The 15,000-nt window shown below is 42.8% G+C and overlaps 1 protein-coding gene across 1 annotated transcript in view; it reads left to right on the plus strand.

Annotated features, from left to right (window-relative positions):
* LOC145399747 (uncharacterized) overlaps nucleotides 1-15,000 on the plus strand; it is a 90,872-nt gene that overhangs the window by 34,952 nt on the left and 40,920 nt on the right. The window contains exon 2 of the mRNA XM_080272295.1: nucleotides 9,917-10,099. Within this exon, the coding sequence (XP_080128421.1) occupies nucleotides 9,917-10,099 (183 nt within the window). The remainder of the gene's footprint in view (nucleotides 1-9,916; nucleotides 10,100-15,000) is intronic.

Below are 15,000 nucleotides of genomic sequence, written 5' to 3' on the forward strand. Positions count from 1 at the left end.
TCTCCCTTGCTTGCTCTCCCTAACTCATTACGTATTTCTTCCTCACCCTATTTCACATTTTCTTATCTCTCTATCTCACTCTCTCTTACATCTTCTCCCTCACTCACCCTGCCTACCTTTCTCTTCATGACTATTTTACTCTTGCTAAATCTACCTTACTCTCTCCGACCCTACTTTACACTCCCTGACCCTACCTTACATTCCCTGACCCTACCTTACACTCCCTGACCCTATCTTACTCTCCCCGACCCTATCTTACTCTCCCCGACCCTATCTTACACTCCCTGACCCTACCTTACACTCCCTGACCCTGTCGTACTCTCCCTGAAACCACCTAACTCTCCCTGACTCTACCTTATTCTTCCTGGCACTACCTTATTCTCCCTAACTCTACCTTGCTCTCCCTGTCCCTACTTTACTCTCCCTTGCACCCTTTTATTCTCCCTGACCCATATTCACTTCCGTGCATGTCCTCGCCGTTCATTTCTCTTCCTACCCAATACCTCTCTCTCTCTCTGTCTCTCTCTCTCTCTCTCTCATTTCCTACTTCTTTTGATAACCCTTCCCTTTCTCCCTATTTCTTTTTCTCTCCCTCTCCTCCCCCTCACCTTTTAAACAGCCGACCCTCCCCCCCTCCCTCCACTGCTCTCTCCTTCCTCCTCTCTCCTTTAATGCCTCTCCTCCTCTCTCCTCTTTAATCCACCCCTCTTCTTCCTCCTTCTCTCCATCAGTCCTTCTCTCCTCTCTCTTCTGCATAAGTCTTCGCTTACCCTCCCCTTCAGCTATTCTTTTCTCCTTTTCCTCCTTCGCTGCTCTCCATTCCTCTCTCTCTCTCTCTCTCTCTCTCTCTCTCTCTCTCTCTCTTGTAAAATGAGTTTTCCGTTGTAGTTTTCTCTATATCATTTTTTTCTGTACCCCATGATGTTCCTTCTAACTTTTTCTTCTCCACTTCGGCTGGAGGGTCTGGAGTGCATGTGTGTGTGTATGTGTGCGTGTATGTAGGTATGTATGTATGTATATATGTATGTATGTATATATGTATGTATGTATATATGTATGTATGTATATATGTATGCATGTATGTATATATGTATGTATGTATATATGCATGTATGTATGTATGTATGTATGTATCTATGTATGTATGTATGTGTGCTGGAAGTTGCTGTAATTATGTCTCATGTACTTTTATTTACACCTGCAACTAAACGATTAGCAACAGCAGTAAATCATTCCAAAAACTAACCTCTAATTAATTTCTGTTGCCCTCCTACGATATTCTTCAGCCTAAGTCAAACAATATACGTTCATCCCTTCAGGACCATGATGCGTTTCAGCCTAACAATTATATTTATACCAGGCGGCTCGCTCGATGTAATTAAATTGATCTTTTCTCAAATTTAGGGTCTCTCTCTCTCTCTCTCTCTCTCTCTCTCTCTCTCTCTCTCTCTCTCTCTCTCTCTCATTTCTCCCCAAACGCCCTCTCTTCTCCCTGCTCTCCCACATCCTATTTCACTCTTCTCAATCATCTTCCTTCATTTCTCTCAATCTTTCACTATCCTTTCCCTCCCCCCACCTTCCTCTTTTCTTTCCTCACTCCTCTCTTCTCCTCTGGTTTTCCCTTTCTCACTCGTGTCTTTCCCCTCCCTCCTCTCCCCACACTCTTCTCCAGCCTTGCTTCTCTCCTTCCCCATCCTCCTCTCTCCTGCTCCTCCCTCTCCCTCCTTTCGTCTAATCCTTCTCACTCTTCTCCTTTCCCACTCGCCTTCTTTCTTTCCTAGCTCCCTTTCTCTCCAACACTCTCTTCTTCTACCACTCGTTCTTCCCTCTTTCCTCTTTCTTTTTTCTCTCCCCCTGCCTCCCCCTCTTCCTCCACTCTCCCTCTCAATCTTCTCTACCCCCTTCCTCCCCCTCCTCGTATCCTCCCCCACCCCCCTATCCCAGGTCAAGGAAGGAGAGGGACACCAAGAGCCAGATGAACATTTGGCCTCCACCGCTCTTGACCTAATTCAATGTGTGTGTGTGTGTGTGTGTGTGTGTGTGTGTGTGTGTGTGTGTGTGTGTGTGTGTGTGTGTGTGTGTGTGTGTGTGTGTGTGTGTGTGTGTGTGTGTGCAAAATTCAATACGTGGGCAATTCCTCTTCTATACACGTTGATGCAGCATGTCTCGGGACCTGATCGGCAAAGTAATAAGCAGGGCCGAGGGATACTTTTTTTTTTTTTTTTTTTGCCCGGAGAAGTGACCCTCCCCCACCCACGCTCAGTGCTCCGGTAATGGAAAACTTCGGAGGGCAGTTATAGCCAATCCGGTTTTTCTCCCTTCGAAGCGTAGGGCCCCGAGGCTAGGCTACGATAGTCCTGTGTATTTTAGGGTGATTTATTAGTCTTGCTCTTGTCTTGGAGTATTTTGTCTGTCTGCCTCTGTCTGATAAAACAGCCAATAAAAATGATAATGATGATGATGATGATGATGATGACGATGATGATGATGATAATGATGATGATGATAATGATGATGATGACGATGATGTTGATGATGATGATGATATGATGATGATGATGATGATGATGATGTGATGATGATGATGATGATGACAGTAACAATAATAATAATAATAATAATAATAATAATAATAATAATAATAAAAATAATAATAATAAAAATAATAATAATAATAATAACAATAATAATAAATAATAATAATATAATACCATAGTAATAATAACAATAATAATAGTGATAATAACAAAAATATAATAATAATAATAATAATAATAATAATAATAATAATAACAAGAACAACAAAAATGGTAACAAAAAATAGTAATAATTAATAGTAACAACAATAATAATAATAATAATAATAATAATAATAATAATAATAATAACGCCCTAAACAATTAGAAAACTACATTTTTTTCTCACTGCAGTCAGACAAAAAAAGCACAAGTACAGAAAAAAAGTGTAAAAAATACAGACAAAAAAGAATTTGGGGAAAAAGAAAGAATAGGGATCAAGAGTTAGCCTGGGAGCTATAATGAAGAGGGTAGGATGAGAGAGAGAGAGAGAGAGAGAGAGAGAGAGAGAGAGAGAGAGAGAGAGAGAGAGAGAGAGGAAATCAGGGCAAGGAGGGAGAAGTAGGTCAAGCAATAATATGCTGGGAAAGGAAAACTTGGTGGTAGGTGTGGGCGCTCACCATCCACTCACTCGATGTACTGCTGCTCTCGGGTGTGTGCCCTTTCCTCTCCTCCATTCTTCTTTCCTTCCATCCTCTTCTTTCTTTCCTTCATTCTTTCCTCGTCCATCTGCCTACGGGTGACTTTACACTCCCTCTTCTGTCTTTCTTTCCTTCATTCTTTCCTCTTCTTTCTGCCTGTGGGTGACTCTACACTGAGTGACAAGCCAAATGGTTTCCTGTACACCAGGAAACCATTTACTACTCTGGGTGGTAGCCATATACCGGTAACCACACTTTGGCGCCTGCTAGTTTAGTGGGTAAATAGGGCACCCAATCGGACTGAGCCAGTGAAGGTTTATATCCAAGGGGTGGTTGAGGTTTACTGCTCATGTAATGTCAATCAGGGATGAGTGAGGCTGGTCACTCTCATCTTAAATATCAGGACCAACTTGCCTAGCCCCGGGCTCCTACGCTCCCCACGGGGCAACGTAGAATTCGATGATGGATGGATGGATGAAAGGAAAACTGGAGGAGAGAGAGAGAGAGAGAGAGAGAGAGGAGGGAATGATACAATTAGACAGCTCCTTTTACCAGTGAGAAAAAGTGAAAGATTTATGAGAGAAAATGTGAGTCTTTATATAAAAAAAAAAGCAAAGTTAGTTAATAAGCAGAGAAAGAGAGAGAGAGAGAGAGAGAGAGAGAGAGAAAGAAAGAAAACATATGTAGATAGCCTAACTATAGATAGAAAGATAGACTGACAGACAGAAATAGGTTTGTAAATAGAGAAACATATATAGAAATACAGCTAAAAAGATAGGTAGATAGATAAATAGGTGATAGGGAGGGAGAGAGAGAGAGAGAGAGAAACATATAGACAGCTTAACTATAGATAGATAGATAGATAGATAGACTGACAGAAATAGGTTGGTAAACAGGGAGAGAAACTGATATATAGAAATACAGCTAAAAAGATAGGTAGATAGATAAACAGGTGACAGGGAGGCTAGGGGAGAGAGAGAGAGGGAGACAGAGAGAGACAGAGAGAGACAGAGAGACAGAGAAAGCAGGTATAAGTCATCAGCCACAAAACTACAGTATAAGAGAAAGAAAGAGAGAGAATAAAGATAGTGAAAAAGTCATTAGCGGGGAGAGAGGACAGGGCAGGGGGGTAATGAACTAAAAGCTGCCACCTGTCCAAGAGTTACCTTCCTAATTTATTCTCACCTGACTCTCTCTCTCTCTCTCATACCTTTTTCTTTCTTTTGGTCTCTTTTCCTCTTCTTTGTTGTTTGATTTTCTCATATTTTCGCCTCCCTTGTTTTCATCTTCCTTCCCTCTCCCCCAGCCTCTCTTTTTTTCTCTCTCTTTGGCTCTTTCAGTTTTTTTCTCTTTACTTGATCTCTCTCTCTCTCTCTCTCTCTCTCTCTCTCTCTCTCTCTCTCTCTCTCAAGTACATCATGCCATCAAGGGAATGGGTTTCTCAGTCCTATTTTACAGAGCCTAACGTGGTGTGAATGGTTGTAGTTGTGGTAGTTCTGGTGGTGGTGGTATTTGCGACGATGGTAGTTGTGGTAGCTGTGGTGGTTGTGGCTGTGGTGATGGTGGTGGTAAGACAGTGATGCTTGTGGCGATGGTTGTGGTGATGTTTGTGTGTGTGATGATGGTGGTGGGTGTGGTGATGGTGGTGGGTGTGGTGATGATGGTGGGGATGGTGATAGTGGTTGCTGTGGTGATTGCGGTAACTATGATGATTGTGGTGCTTGCGGTGGCGGTAGTAGTCGTGATAGTGGTATTATTAAGAACTGGTAGTTATGGTGATTGTATTGGTATTAGCAGATGTGACTGTGCTCGTGGTGGTGATAGTGGTAGTTGATTGATTGGAGGGGCCATCTGACTATACTCTCATCACTCTAACTTGGCGCAGATTTTCATCCTTACGCAGCTTATTCCATGCTGCTTAATGGCAAAAAAGGACAACAGTACGGCTCTACATCCTTTACGCAGCACTTCTTCGTGACTGGCATCGTATTCCTGTGTTAATCTCCTTTTGCAACTCAGCATTCAAGACGGAGAGATGGAAGTTTTAGGCCAAGTAAGAGTAAAAGGAGTATAGTAAACCCAAGATCCTCAGTCCTACCTCATACCTACTATTCTCATCAAACTTTATGTAACCACAGATTAGTATTCAAGCTGTAGGAGTGACCCGGTTCCGTCAGCTGAAAATAAACTGATTATAGAAAGTCTGAGATATAAAACGACTTCACTTTATCGAAGATGAAAAAATAAATAAAAAGGGTGAATGAGACGCGCCCCAATTTCTAGACGAGAAGAGTAATGGTGGTAGTTGTGGTAATAGTGGTAGCTGTTGTATGAATGGTAATGGTGGTAGTTGTGGTAATAGTGGTAGCTGTTGTATGAATGGTAATGGTGGTAGTTGTGGTAATAGTGGTAGCTGTTGTATGAATGGTAATGGTGGTAGTTGTGGTAATAGTGGTAGCTGTTGTATGAATGGTAATGGTGGTAGTTATGGTAATAGTGGTAGCTGTTGTATGAATGGTAATGGTGGTAGTTGTGGTAATAGTGGTAGCTGTTGTATGAATGGTAATGGTGGTAGTTGTGGTAATAGTGGTAGCTGTTGTATGAATGGTAATGGTGGTAGTTGTGGTAATAGTGGTAGCTGTTGTATGAATGGTAATGGTGGTAGTTGTGGTAATAGTGGTAGCTGTTGTATGAATGGTAATAGTGTAGTTGTTGTAGTAATGACAGTAGTCGTGGTGGTGGCAGTGGTAATGATGGTAGCTGTGGTAGATATGGCGGTAGTCGTGGTAGTAATGGCGTCAGTCGTGGTAGTAATAGTGGTAGTCGTTCTAGTAATGATGGTAGCCATGGCAGTAATGGTGGTAGCTGTGGCAGTCATGGTAGCTGTCGTGGTAGTAATGGTAGTGGTTGCGGTAGTAGCGGTGGTAGTGGTGGTGGTCGTTCACATCTGCCAGCGACCGATCTTCATTCCCATCCCCCAGGTGACTTTTTATTGCTGTAGGTCCAATATCTCTTCCTTCCCATCCACCAGCCATTACAGCCGCTCCCTCCCCACTCCTTCCCATCTCTCTAAGCGCTTCTTAATGTCTCTCTTCCTTCCTATCTGCCAAGGGGTGATTTTTATTTTCCTTGTTTCCTGATCAGCAAGATGATTTTTTCTATCACACACCAAGGATTTTATTTATTTATTTATTTATTTATTTATTTATTGCTACAGTTCATCTCTTTAGGAATTGTAATCATCACCATCATTAAAAAATATGATTTTTTTTTTTTCACTCTTTTCCACACATTATTTATTTCTCTACTGCTTGCCAATACAATAAGATTAAAATTATCATTCTTTAACATACTGTACAGTGCAGATAATTATGTACATTCCTTCCCATCCAGCAAAGATACATTTTTCACCTCCTTCACATCAAGCATAGCTAATGTTTTTTCCCCTATACACATCAACATTTTTTTTCTTCCTTCACATCAAGTACAGATTATTTTATTTTCCCTATCCCGCATCCTGTAAGACAATTTTTTCTCCCTTTTTCACATCGAGCATGCCAGATTTTTTCCCCTATCCCCTAAAGGACAATTTTCCCCCTCGTTCACATCCAGTACAGCTGACTTTTATGGTGCCTTCCCTATATGATCATTTCCTCCCTTCCTTCTCGTCAAAAAGGCAACATTTTTCCAATCTCATACACATCTTCCCTCTCCTTCACATCTACAAGACTCAATCTGAACCGTCCACCTATCCAACAAAGCCATTTTTACGCCTCCTTCACATTGACAACAGGTATTTTCCCTCTCCAATCGCCCATCCATTCCACCAGGCATTCATAATCAAAATCCCTCCTTAATTCCCCCGGGACTACAATTTTTCCTTATTCCTTCTTATCCCCGAAATGAAAGGTTTTGTGGCGTACCCTCGCTTGGCTAAGGACATTGCGTAACACCTCACTATACCACATCTTCCTCAGCATTAACACCACTGCCTTAGCGTAACACCTCACAATAACACCTATACATAACACCACCCAGCGCAACACAGCCATCTCTGCATAGCACCTCTTCTTCCAGAGTGACACCTCAGTATAACACCTTTTCACCGCACAGCACACGTTCCCCAGCATAACACCCGTTCATAGCATAACACCTTTTTCTTTCTCTCCCCCGTGGAAATCTTATATTCACATATGCCCTTATTTGTGTTATTATTTCTCTCTCTCTCTCTCTCTCTCTCTCTCTCATTCCCATACCAAAGTACCCACATAACTTTCCCTCCTATTCGTACCCAAGAGATCATCATTTCTTAGTTCCCATCCTCCACCATCTCTCTCTCTCTCTCTCTCTCTCTCTCTCTCAGAACCCATACCGAGAGCGAGGAGGATGCAAATGAAGTGTTATTCCCTTTCTCAAGATTAAATGGCTTTTTTATTCATCTCCATTCACCAGTCTCTATACTCGGCTTCATCGTGGCCACCGCATGTGTGTGTGTGTGTGTGTGTGTGTGTGTGTGTGTGTGTGTGTGTACCTAATGCAAATAAAGGCGTCTAACATTAAACCACTTCCGCACGAGAACGTATCCATATATATATTTCAATTTAGGTAACGCCAGACTATTTGATTGAGCTGAAGAGATCCCTATAAAAATGTGATTCTATTCGGTATATTTATCACTGAAGGAAATGTCATATTGGGATTCGCTCACTTATTTAAAATTTTTGTCGTATTTTCTTGAAGTTCTTACGTTTGTTGTTCAAGTTACATGTCAGGTAAGGATTTTTCGCTCAAAGATTCACTCACTAAAGTATCATCGTTCATCGTATTGCTTCAGTGCATGTATCGATACCAACAAAGGACCTTTCTCTTAAATCATCGGTCGCCAGATTCAACAACAACAAAAAAATTCAAACCTCCTTCATATCCGCCAAAATCACCAACAAAATTCCTCCTGACTGCTCCCAGCCCTCATCCACGACCAAGAGTCAAACCTGTCCTCTACAAACAACACACAGACGTTTGGGTATAAGTGATTCTGTCCGGATTTCAATATTGTCTCCTCTTTACACAACGGAACCTTACTGTTGTAGATTCATTCGTTTTTTTTTTCTTTTAACTTCGCTTTGTATATCGTCTTTTTCTTTCGTTCGCGCGTAAAAACCATCGTATTTTTCTTCCATTTTCCCAGTGTACTCGTAAACCACTGAATCCATGGACATCATCATCATCATCATCATCATATTATTATTATTATTATTATTACTGTATTACTATTATTATTATTATTATTAAAAGTGTTCTTATTTTTTTGTTTTTTTCTATAAGCGCAATTTTTCCAATGCCACTCTTCTCCTCCCTCAAAAACATTCTCGTACATATTCCAGAGATCTCATATTAAATTCTATGTAGAGTGCATACCTTCCCCTTCTATATTTCGTCTCTTAGCCCTATCCACCTTCCTCGTCGATATTCTGTCACTTGCTCCTATCCACCTCTCTGTTCTATATTCTGTCTCTCGCTCCTATCCACCTCTCGATTCCATATTTCGTCTCTTGTCCCCGTCCACCTCCTCTTCTATATCCCATCTCTTGCTCCTATTTCACACGGTAATATATGAAGCATCATTCGTTGGGAAAAATGAAAAGTCTGAATACCAAACTTAAGTCTATTTTTCCAAGACATCTTCAGTATACCCTCTTTCATTTTTTCGAGTTATACTTCACATTATATATCAAAAGCAATATGTAGTATACTAAATACACATATTATATTAGTAGGATTTTTTTTTTCTTCCTCTATTTACTAAAAAAAAAAAAGAATCTCTTTTCACATATAACGTAAACACCTTTGTTTATATTCATTAATTTTATCATATAGGTTAACTTATACATACTCTTATCATAGTTCGGCCGTATTAGCAAACTTACTCTCCTTTTATTGGCATTTTGAGAGAGACCATAATTTTTCCTATGAATCTTCCCTCCCTCCCCCCCAAAAGCCTGTCCACATTTCATATATCTCTTACTGAACTCAACAAACATGTCTTGTAAGTGTACATTTAGTTCTTCCTCACCCAAAATGCTGTATTTTTTATGCTCTTGAAAACACCCAGGTTCCACGACTCTCTCCCGGCTGAATAAAATCCTCTCTCTCTCTCTCTCTCTCTCTCTCTCTCTCTCTCTCTTTGAGGGAAGCCAGACTCTTCCACCCTCCCATCCCTCAAATAAGTTTCCTTCCACATTCCCGGGATGCCGAACCCCAACCAAACTTGTCCTACGAAATCTTCAAATACTTTTCCATCAGGCTCGGAAACTCTGAGTCAGCTTCTTCCTTCATAAATTATCTGGCCCATAACTTAACCCCTTCGTTCCCAAGACGCACCTTTCCTTCTATTCTATTTATACTACATCCAGACGAGTTTTTTTTTTTCCAGCAGTGAATGTATTAAGGAAGGATGCGGCTAACTCTTCCGCCTTGAAATTTCTCAAAAAAAAAAAAAAAAAAAAAAAAAAAAGAGGGACAAAATTATCTGGCGGTAGCACTAGTAAATGTGAAATATATTTATGCGTATATGTATAAAAATCTAGGAGTAACTATTACCCCTTTACAAAGATCATTTTTAAACCGCGTTCGTGAAGGGAGAGCGGGTGATGTGTTTTGCTTCATCCATCTCATCACAATTTTTTTTTCTTCCTGCAGGCTACGGGTCGAGGGTGGGTGTGTGGAGTGGTAGGCCTGCTGCTCCACTTCCTCCACCTGGTCACCTGCTGTTGGCTCCTGTGTCTCACTCTGCGCCTCCTCGCCTCCCTCCTGCGCCGCCCTCCCCTACACACTGCCATCTACTGCTTCGCCGCCTGGTCCTCCTCCCTCGCCCTCGTTGTGGTGGGTTTTGATGTGAAATATATAGTTTTTTTTTACCTTGACTCCTTCGCTGCAGTGTCTCTATTATCATTTGCCCTTTTTTACTCTGTCGTCCTAATGGTGGGTAATGATTCAGATTTTTTTTTATTTTCTGTTTTCAATCTTCATGGCTCCTTCTCTACGATCACTTCTCTTTTATTTTCTTATGTCCATTTTACCTTCTAGTACTGAAAAATTTAAACTGATGTAGAACTTTAATTGGATCTAGTGAACTGATTTTATTTTCTACTTAATTTCTACATCTTCATCTTTATGAGAGGATTTTTTTTTTTTTTTTGACGTTTTCGTGTCGTTCATTTTAAGTGATTTCTTCCCCCATTTTTCGGTTTTCATGTCCATGTTCTTCTTAATGGTTGGATTCCTTCTTCCCGTTTTCTCCCCTGTTTCCTTATTTTCCTTTTTCTTCCCTTAAGTCACTTTCTCCTTTCCTTCCTCCTCTTCTCTCACGTCTTCTTCTTTAACATTTTTCATCTTCTCTTCCTAGTCTTCTTGTTCTTCTGTGGATTTGTTAGCTATTTTCTGCTTTTCTGATCTTTCGCCATTCTCCACTTCCACCTTGCCCCTGTGTTATATTCTTCTGTGCTATATTTTGTTCACGCTGCCTCTGTTATATTTTTCTCCCCTATCTCGCGATATAACTTTCCCATTCCTCTTGTGTTACAATTTTCTCCGTACTCCTGTGTTACATTTTTACCCTTCACCTGACAAAGTCAGGGAAGGGTGTTGTTATCACTGCAATCAATACGTGTCCGTCCGTAGAGTTGGGCGGCAGGGCGGCTGGCGGGACGTAGAGATTTCGTTTCCGGGCCAGAACTCAGGAGGCATTCACTACAGAGTCATGAAATTTCACATAGTTATGTGTCGTATAGTAAACTGGCGCTTTTGATAGGTAAAATGTTGTCATGAGATCTTTAAAAAAAAAAAAAAAAAAAAAAAATTCAATGCGATCAGCGCAAGGAATCTTAAAGGCCCAGGTCACGTGTCCTCCAGGCGTTCTCCTAACTCCCACCTTTACAAGAAAAAGACTGGGGGGGAGGGGGAAGGTCCGTTACGCTCTTGATTAGGTATGCAGGGAGGTGGGGTTATGTGCTTGGTCAGCTGGAGAGTTGCAACAGCGTAGCGTTGCCTATGTTTGTTCTTGTTCTTAATTTGTTAATATTCTCTTTGCCACCCTTTTCTCCTCTCCCACTCTATGGTCTTCATATTCTCCTCTCCCTTTTCTCTTAGTTTCTGACCTTAAATTTCCTTCTTTTCTTCCTCTCTCCTATCTTCCTTCCTTCCCTCCTCCTCCTCCTCGTCTTCTAATTTTTCCTCCTCCACCTCCTCCTCCTCCTCCTCCTCATATTCAGTTCTGCTTCATTACATTATCATTCCATCTCCCTTTCCGATTTCATTACTGTTCGCCCACTTTCCTTTTTTTAATTCTCTCTCTCTCTCTCTCCTTCATTTATTCTCTCACACCCTACCTTTTCCCTCCCCTCCGCCCCGGCTTCCTTCCCATCCACCCCTCCCCTTCCCTCTCCTCCCCCTCCTTCCTCTCCCTCTCCCCCTCTCTCCTCTCCCTCTCCCCCCCATCTCCTCCCTTATTACCGTCTATATGGGCCGTTACCGTAACCATAACAGCCAAAATACAATTGTCAGTCGACGGGGAGGGAGGAAGGGAGACGAGGGAGAGTGGGAGGAAAATCGGGAGACAGAGGAGGAGAGGAGAGGGTGAGGAGGAGAGGGAAGAAAATGAGGGAGTGGGAAGAGAGGAAAAGAGAAAGGAACGAAGGATAAGGAAGGAGAAAAGCAAGGTGGAGAAAGCGGAGATGATGGAAAGACGAAGGGAAAGAAAGCATGAGTGAGAAAGAAGAGAAGGCAGAGGGGAAAAAGAAAGGGTAAAAAAAAAAAAAAAAGGGAGGGAAAGAAGGAGGGAAGAACTGCTGGTCAAGGAAACAGAGAGAGCGCTAAATGAGAGAGGATGAAAAGGAGGAATGAAGAAAATTAGAGAAGGCGGAAGTAAGCAAAAAGAAAAAAAGAAAGGGAGAGAAGAAAGAAGACAGAGAAGGAGAAAGGTACAGAAGGTGGAAGCTAGAGAGAGAGAGAGAGAGAGAGAGTATATAGCGCACAGACAGGGTATGGAGAAAGGCATGCAGGGAAAGGGAGAAGGGTAAGAGACAGGAGACAAAGAGGAAAGAGGAGGGAGAGAAGGGATGCAGGGGCAGGAAAGGGAAGTAGGGCAAGATGGAAGGGGAGGAAAGGAGGGGAAGATGGAGGGGGAGGGAAGGAGGGAGTGAGTAGGAGGGAGGAAGGGAGGGAGGCAAGGGATCCCATCAATCCATACCGGGGGAATTACAGTGTGTGTGTGTGTGTGTGTGTGTGTGTGTGTGTGTGTGTGTGTGTGTGTGTGTGTGTGTGTGTGTGTGTGTGTGTGCGCAGCCACCTCGCCTCAAGTATACACCTAAACTACCAAATACACCGTTCTTTTCACCCAAACACACACACACACACACACACACACACACACACACACACACACACACACACACACACACACACACACACACCTAAGCCCTCTCTGACGCACAAATCACTTCCCACGCACAGACTAACTACCTTACGTAAGCCACTACCTACACACACACACACACACACACACACACACACACACACACACACACACACACACACACACGGAAAATTCCTCCTAACTCAAATAAAAAGCAAAATGTTTTTAATCTTCTCACTCAAAACACCTCAGGGAAGAAAAATAATTGATAAAAGCCCTTTTCATCCTAGAGGAGAGAGAGAGAGAGAGAGAGAGAGAGTCTTCGGTTGGTGTGATGGAGGGACATATATAATGAGACCTGATAGGGGTTGTGTGGGAGGAGGTGAGGCTTTCAGGGGAGGAATGGAGGAGGGGACGAGGGCAGGGAAGAGGGGAGGAATGTAGGTAGGGAGGAGAGAAGGAATGTAGGTAGGGAGGAGAGAAGGAATGTAGGTAGGGAAGAGAGGAGGAAGGTAGAGAGGAAGGGAGGAAGAGAGGAGGGGAGGAAGGGAGGAAGAGAGGATGGGAGGAAGGTAGAGAGGAGGGCAGGAAGGCTGAGAGGAGAGATGTAAGGAAGATGTGAGGGAGAGAACGTACGGAGTGAGGAGGCAGAAAGGAAGAGAGAGAGAGAAAAAAAAAAAGAGGACTGAAGAGGAAGAAAGAAAAAAGAGGATTACAGACGGAAAGAAGTGAAGGGGGGAGGCAGGGAAGGCGATAGTGAGGAGGGAGGTAAGGTATAGAGTGGGAAGAGAGAGAGAAAGGAGGATAAACAGGTAGAGAGAAGGAGAGGTCTGCAGACAGGAGGGAAGGTAGGGAGGAGTGGAGGGGGTTATGGAGGAGGGAAGAGTGGCAAAGAGCAGGGGAGGAAGGTAAAGAGGAGAGAAGAGAAGAAGAAAGGAGGGGAGAGAGGAAGCGAGGAAAGGAACGGCGGTAGAGAGGAGATGAGGCGGGGGGAGGGAAATGAAGGAGGGGGGGAAAGACACGGAAAGGAGGTGAGTGAGACAAAGAAAGGGAAGAGAAAGAAACAGGAGGGAAGGGTGACAGAGAAGGACTGTAAAAAATGCTGTAAAGTTGTAGAGGCAAGGAGAATGAAAAATGAGGGAGGAAGACCAAAGATGAACAGTAGGAGAATGTTAAAAAAAGAAAGGTAACAAAAAATATATGGAGAAAGAGGAATACATTGAGATACGCGGATGTGGAGGAAAAAGACTGGAGGAGAGGGATATAGATGGAGACAGGTAGAGAAGAGCAATGAGAGGAAAAAGAGAAAGAGAGAGAGAGCTAAACAGAATCATAGGTAAAGAAGAATAAGCAGAGAACGACGAATTTAGGAGAGAAAAGAGAGAGAGAGAGAGTCGGACAAAAACAAGAAACAGGAGAAGTACTGGAAGTGTTTGGTGAAATAAGAGACCTCTCTCTCTCTCTCTCTCTCTCTCTTTAAGTATGTAATCGTTTTTCCCCTGAATCTTTCTCGCTCTTTCATCTTTGATGTGTGTGTGTGTGTGTGTGTGTGTGTGTGTGTGTGTGTGTGTGTGTGTGTGTGTGTGTGTGTGTGTGTGTGTGTGTGTGTGTGTGTGACCTTTTTCTTCTTTTACGAGTATGTGTGTCTGTATCCTCTTTTACTGTGACTGCGTGCATGCATGTATGTGTAGGTGTGTGGGTGTGTTTTTTCTTCCTGTGTAATCCTATCGTGTGTGTGTGTGTGTGTGTGTGTGTGTGTGTGTGTGTGTGTGTGTGTGTGTGTGTGTGTGTGTGTGTGTGTGTGTGTGTGTGTGTGTGTGTGTGTGTGTGTGTGTGTGTGTGTGACAAACAGTACGGTGTTGTGACAGCGGACCTCTCTCTCTAATTCCCTCCTCGTCTCCCCAGCCCCTCCCCTCACCTCCCCTCCTTCTACCTCCATCTCTCTTCCTCTCTTTCTCTATTGCCTTTCCCTCTTCCCTACCTTCTCCCCTCTAATTTGTCTTCTTTTCCCTCCCTTTTTGTTTTTTCCACCTTTTCTTCCCCTGTCTTCCTTTTTCTTTGCCACCTTATCTTTCCTTTCCCGCTACTTTCCTTTTCTCTTTCTCCTTTTCCCTCCCTCTTTCATTCCTCCTTCTCTCTCCTACTCTTTCTTCCATTCCTCTCTCCTACCTCCTTCTTTCCTTTCCTCATCCCTTGTTTTGCTCTTGCCTTTTCTCTCTTTCTGTCTTCTTCCTTTCCTCTTTCCTCTTCCTCACTCTCTTCCTTCTACTCTCTTTCCTCTTCCTCCCTCTCTTCTACCTTCCCTTCCTCTTCGTCTCCTTCCTCCCTCCCTCTTTCTCCTCCCTCCCTCCCTCCCTCCTCCCCCCCCTCT

Source organism: Coenobita brevimanus, chromosome 50 (assembly GCF_032717465.1).
Source record: "Coenobita brevimanus isolate Jiangsu-jjx chromosome 50, ASM3271746v2, whole genome shotgun sequence".
Classification (NCBI taxonomy): Eukaryota; Metazoa; Arthropoda; class Malacostraca; order Decapoda; family Coenobitidae; genus Coenobita; species Coenobita brevimanus.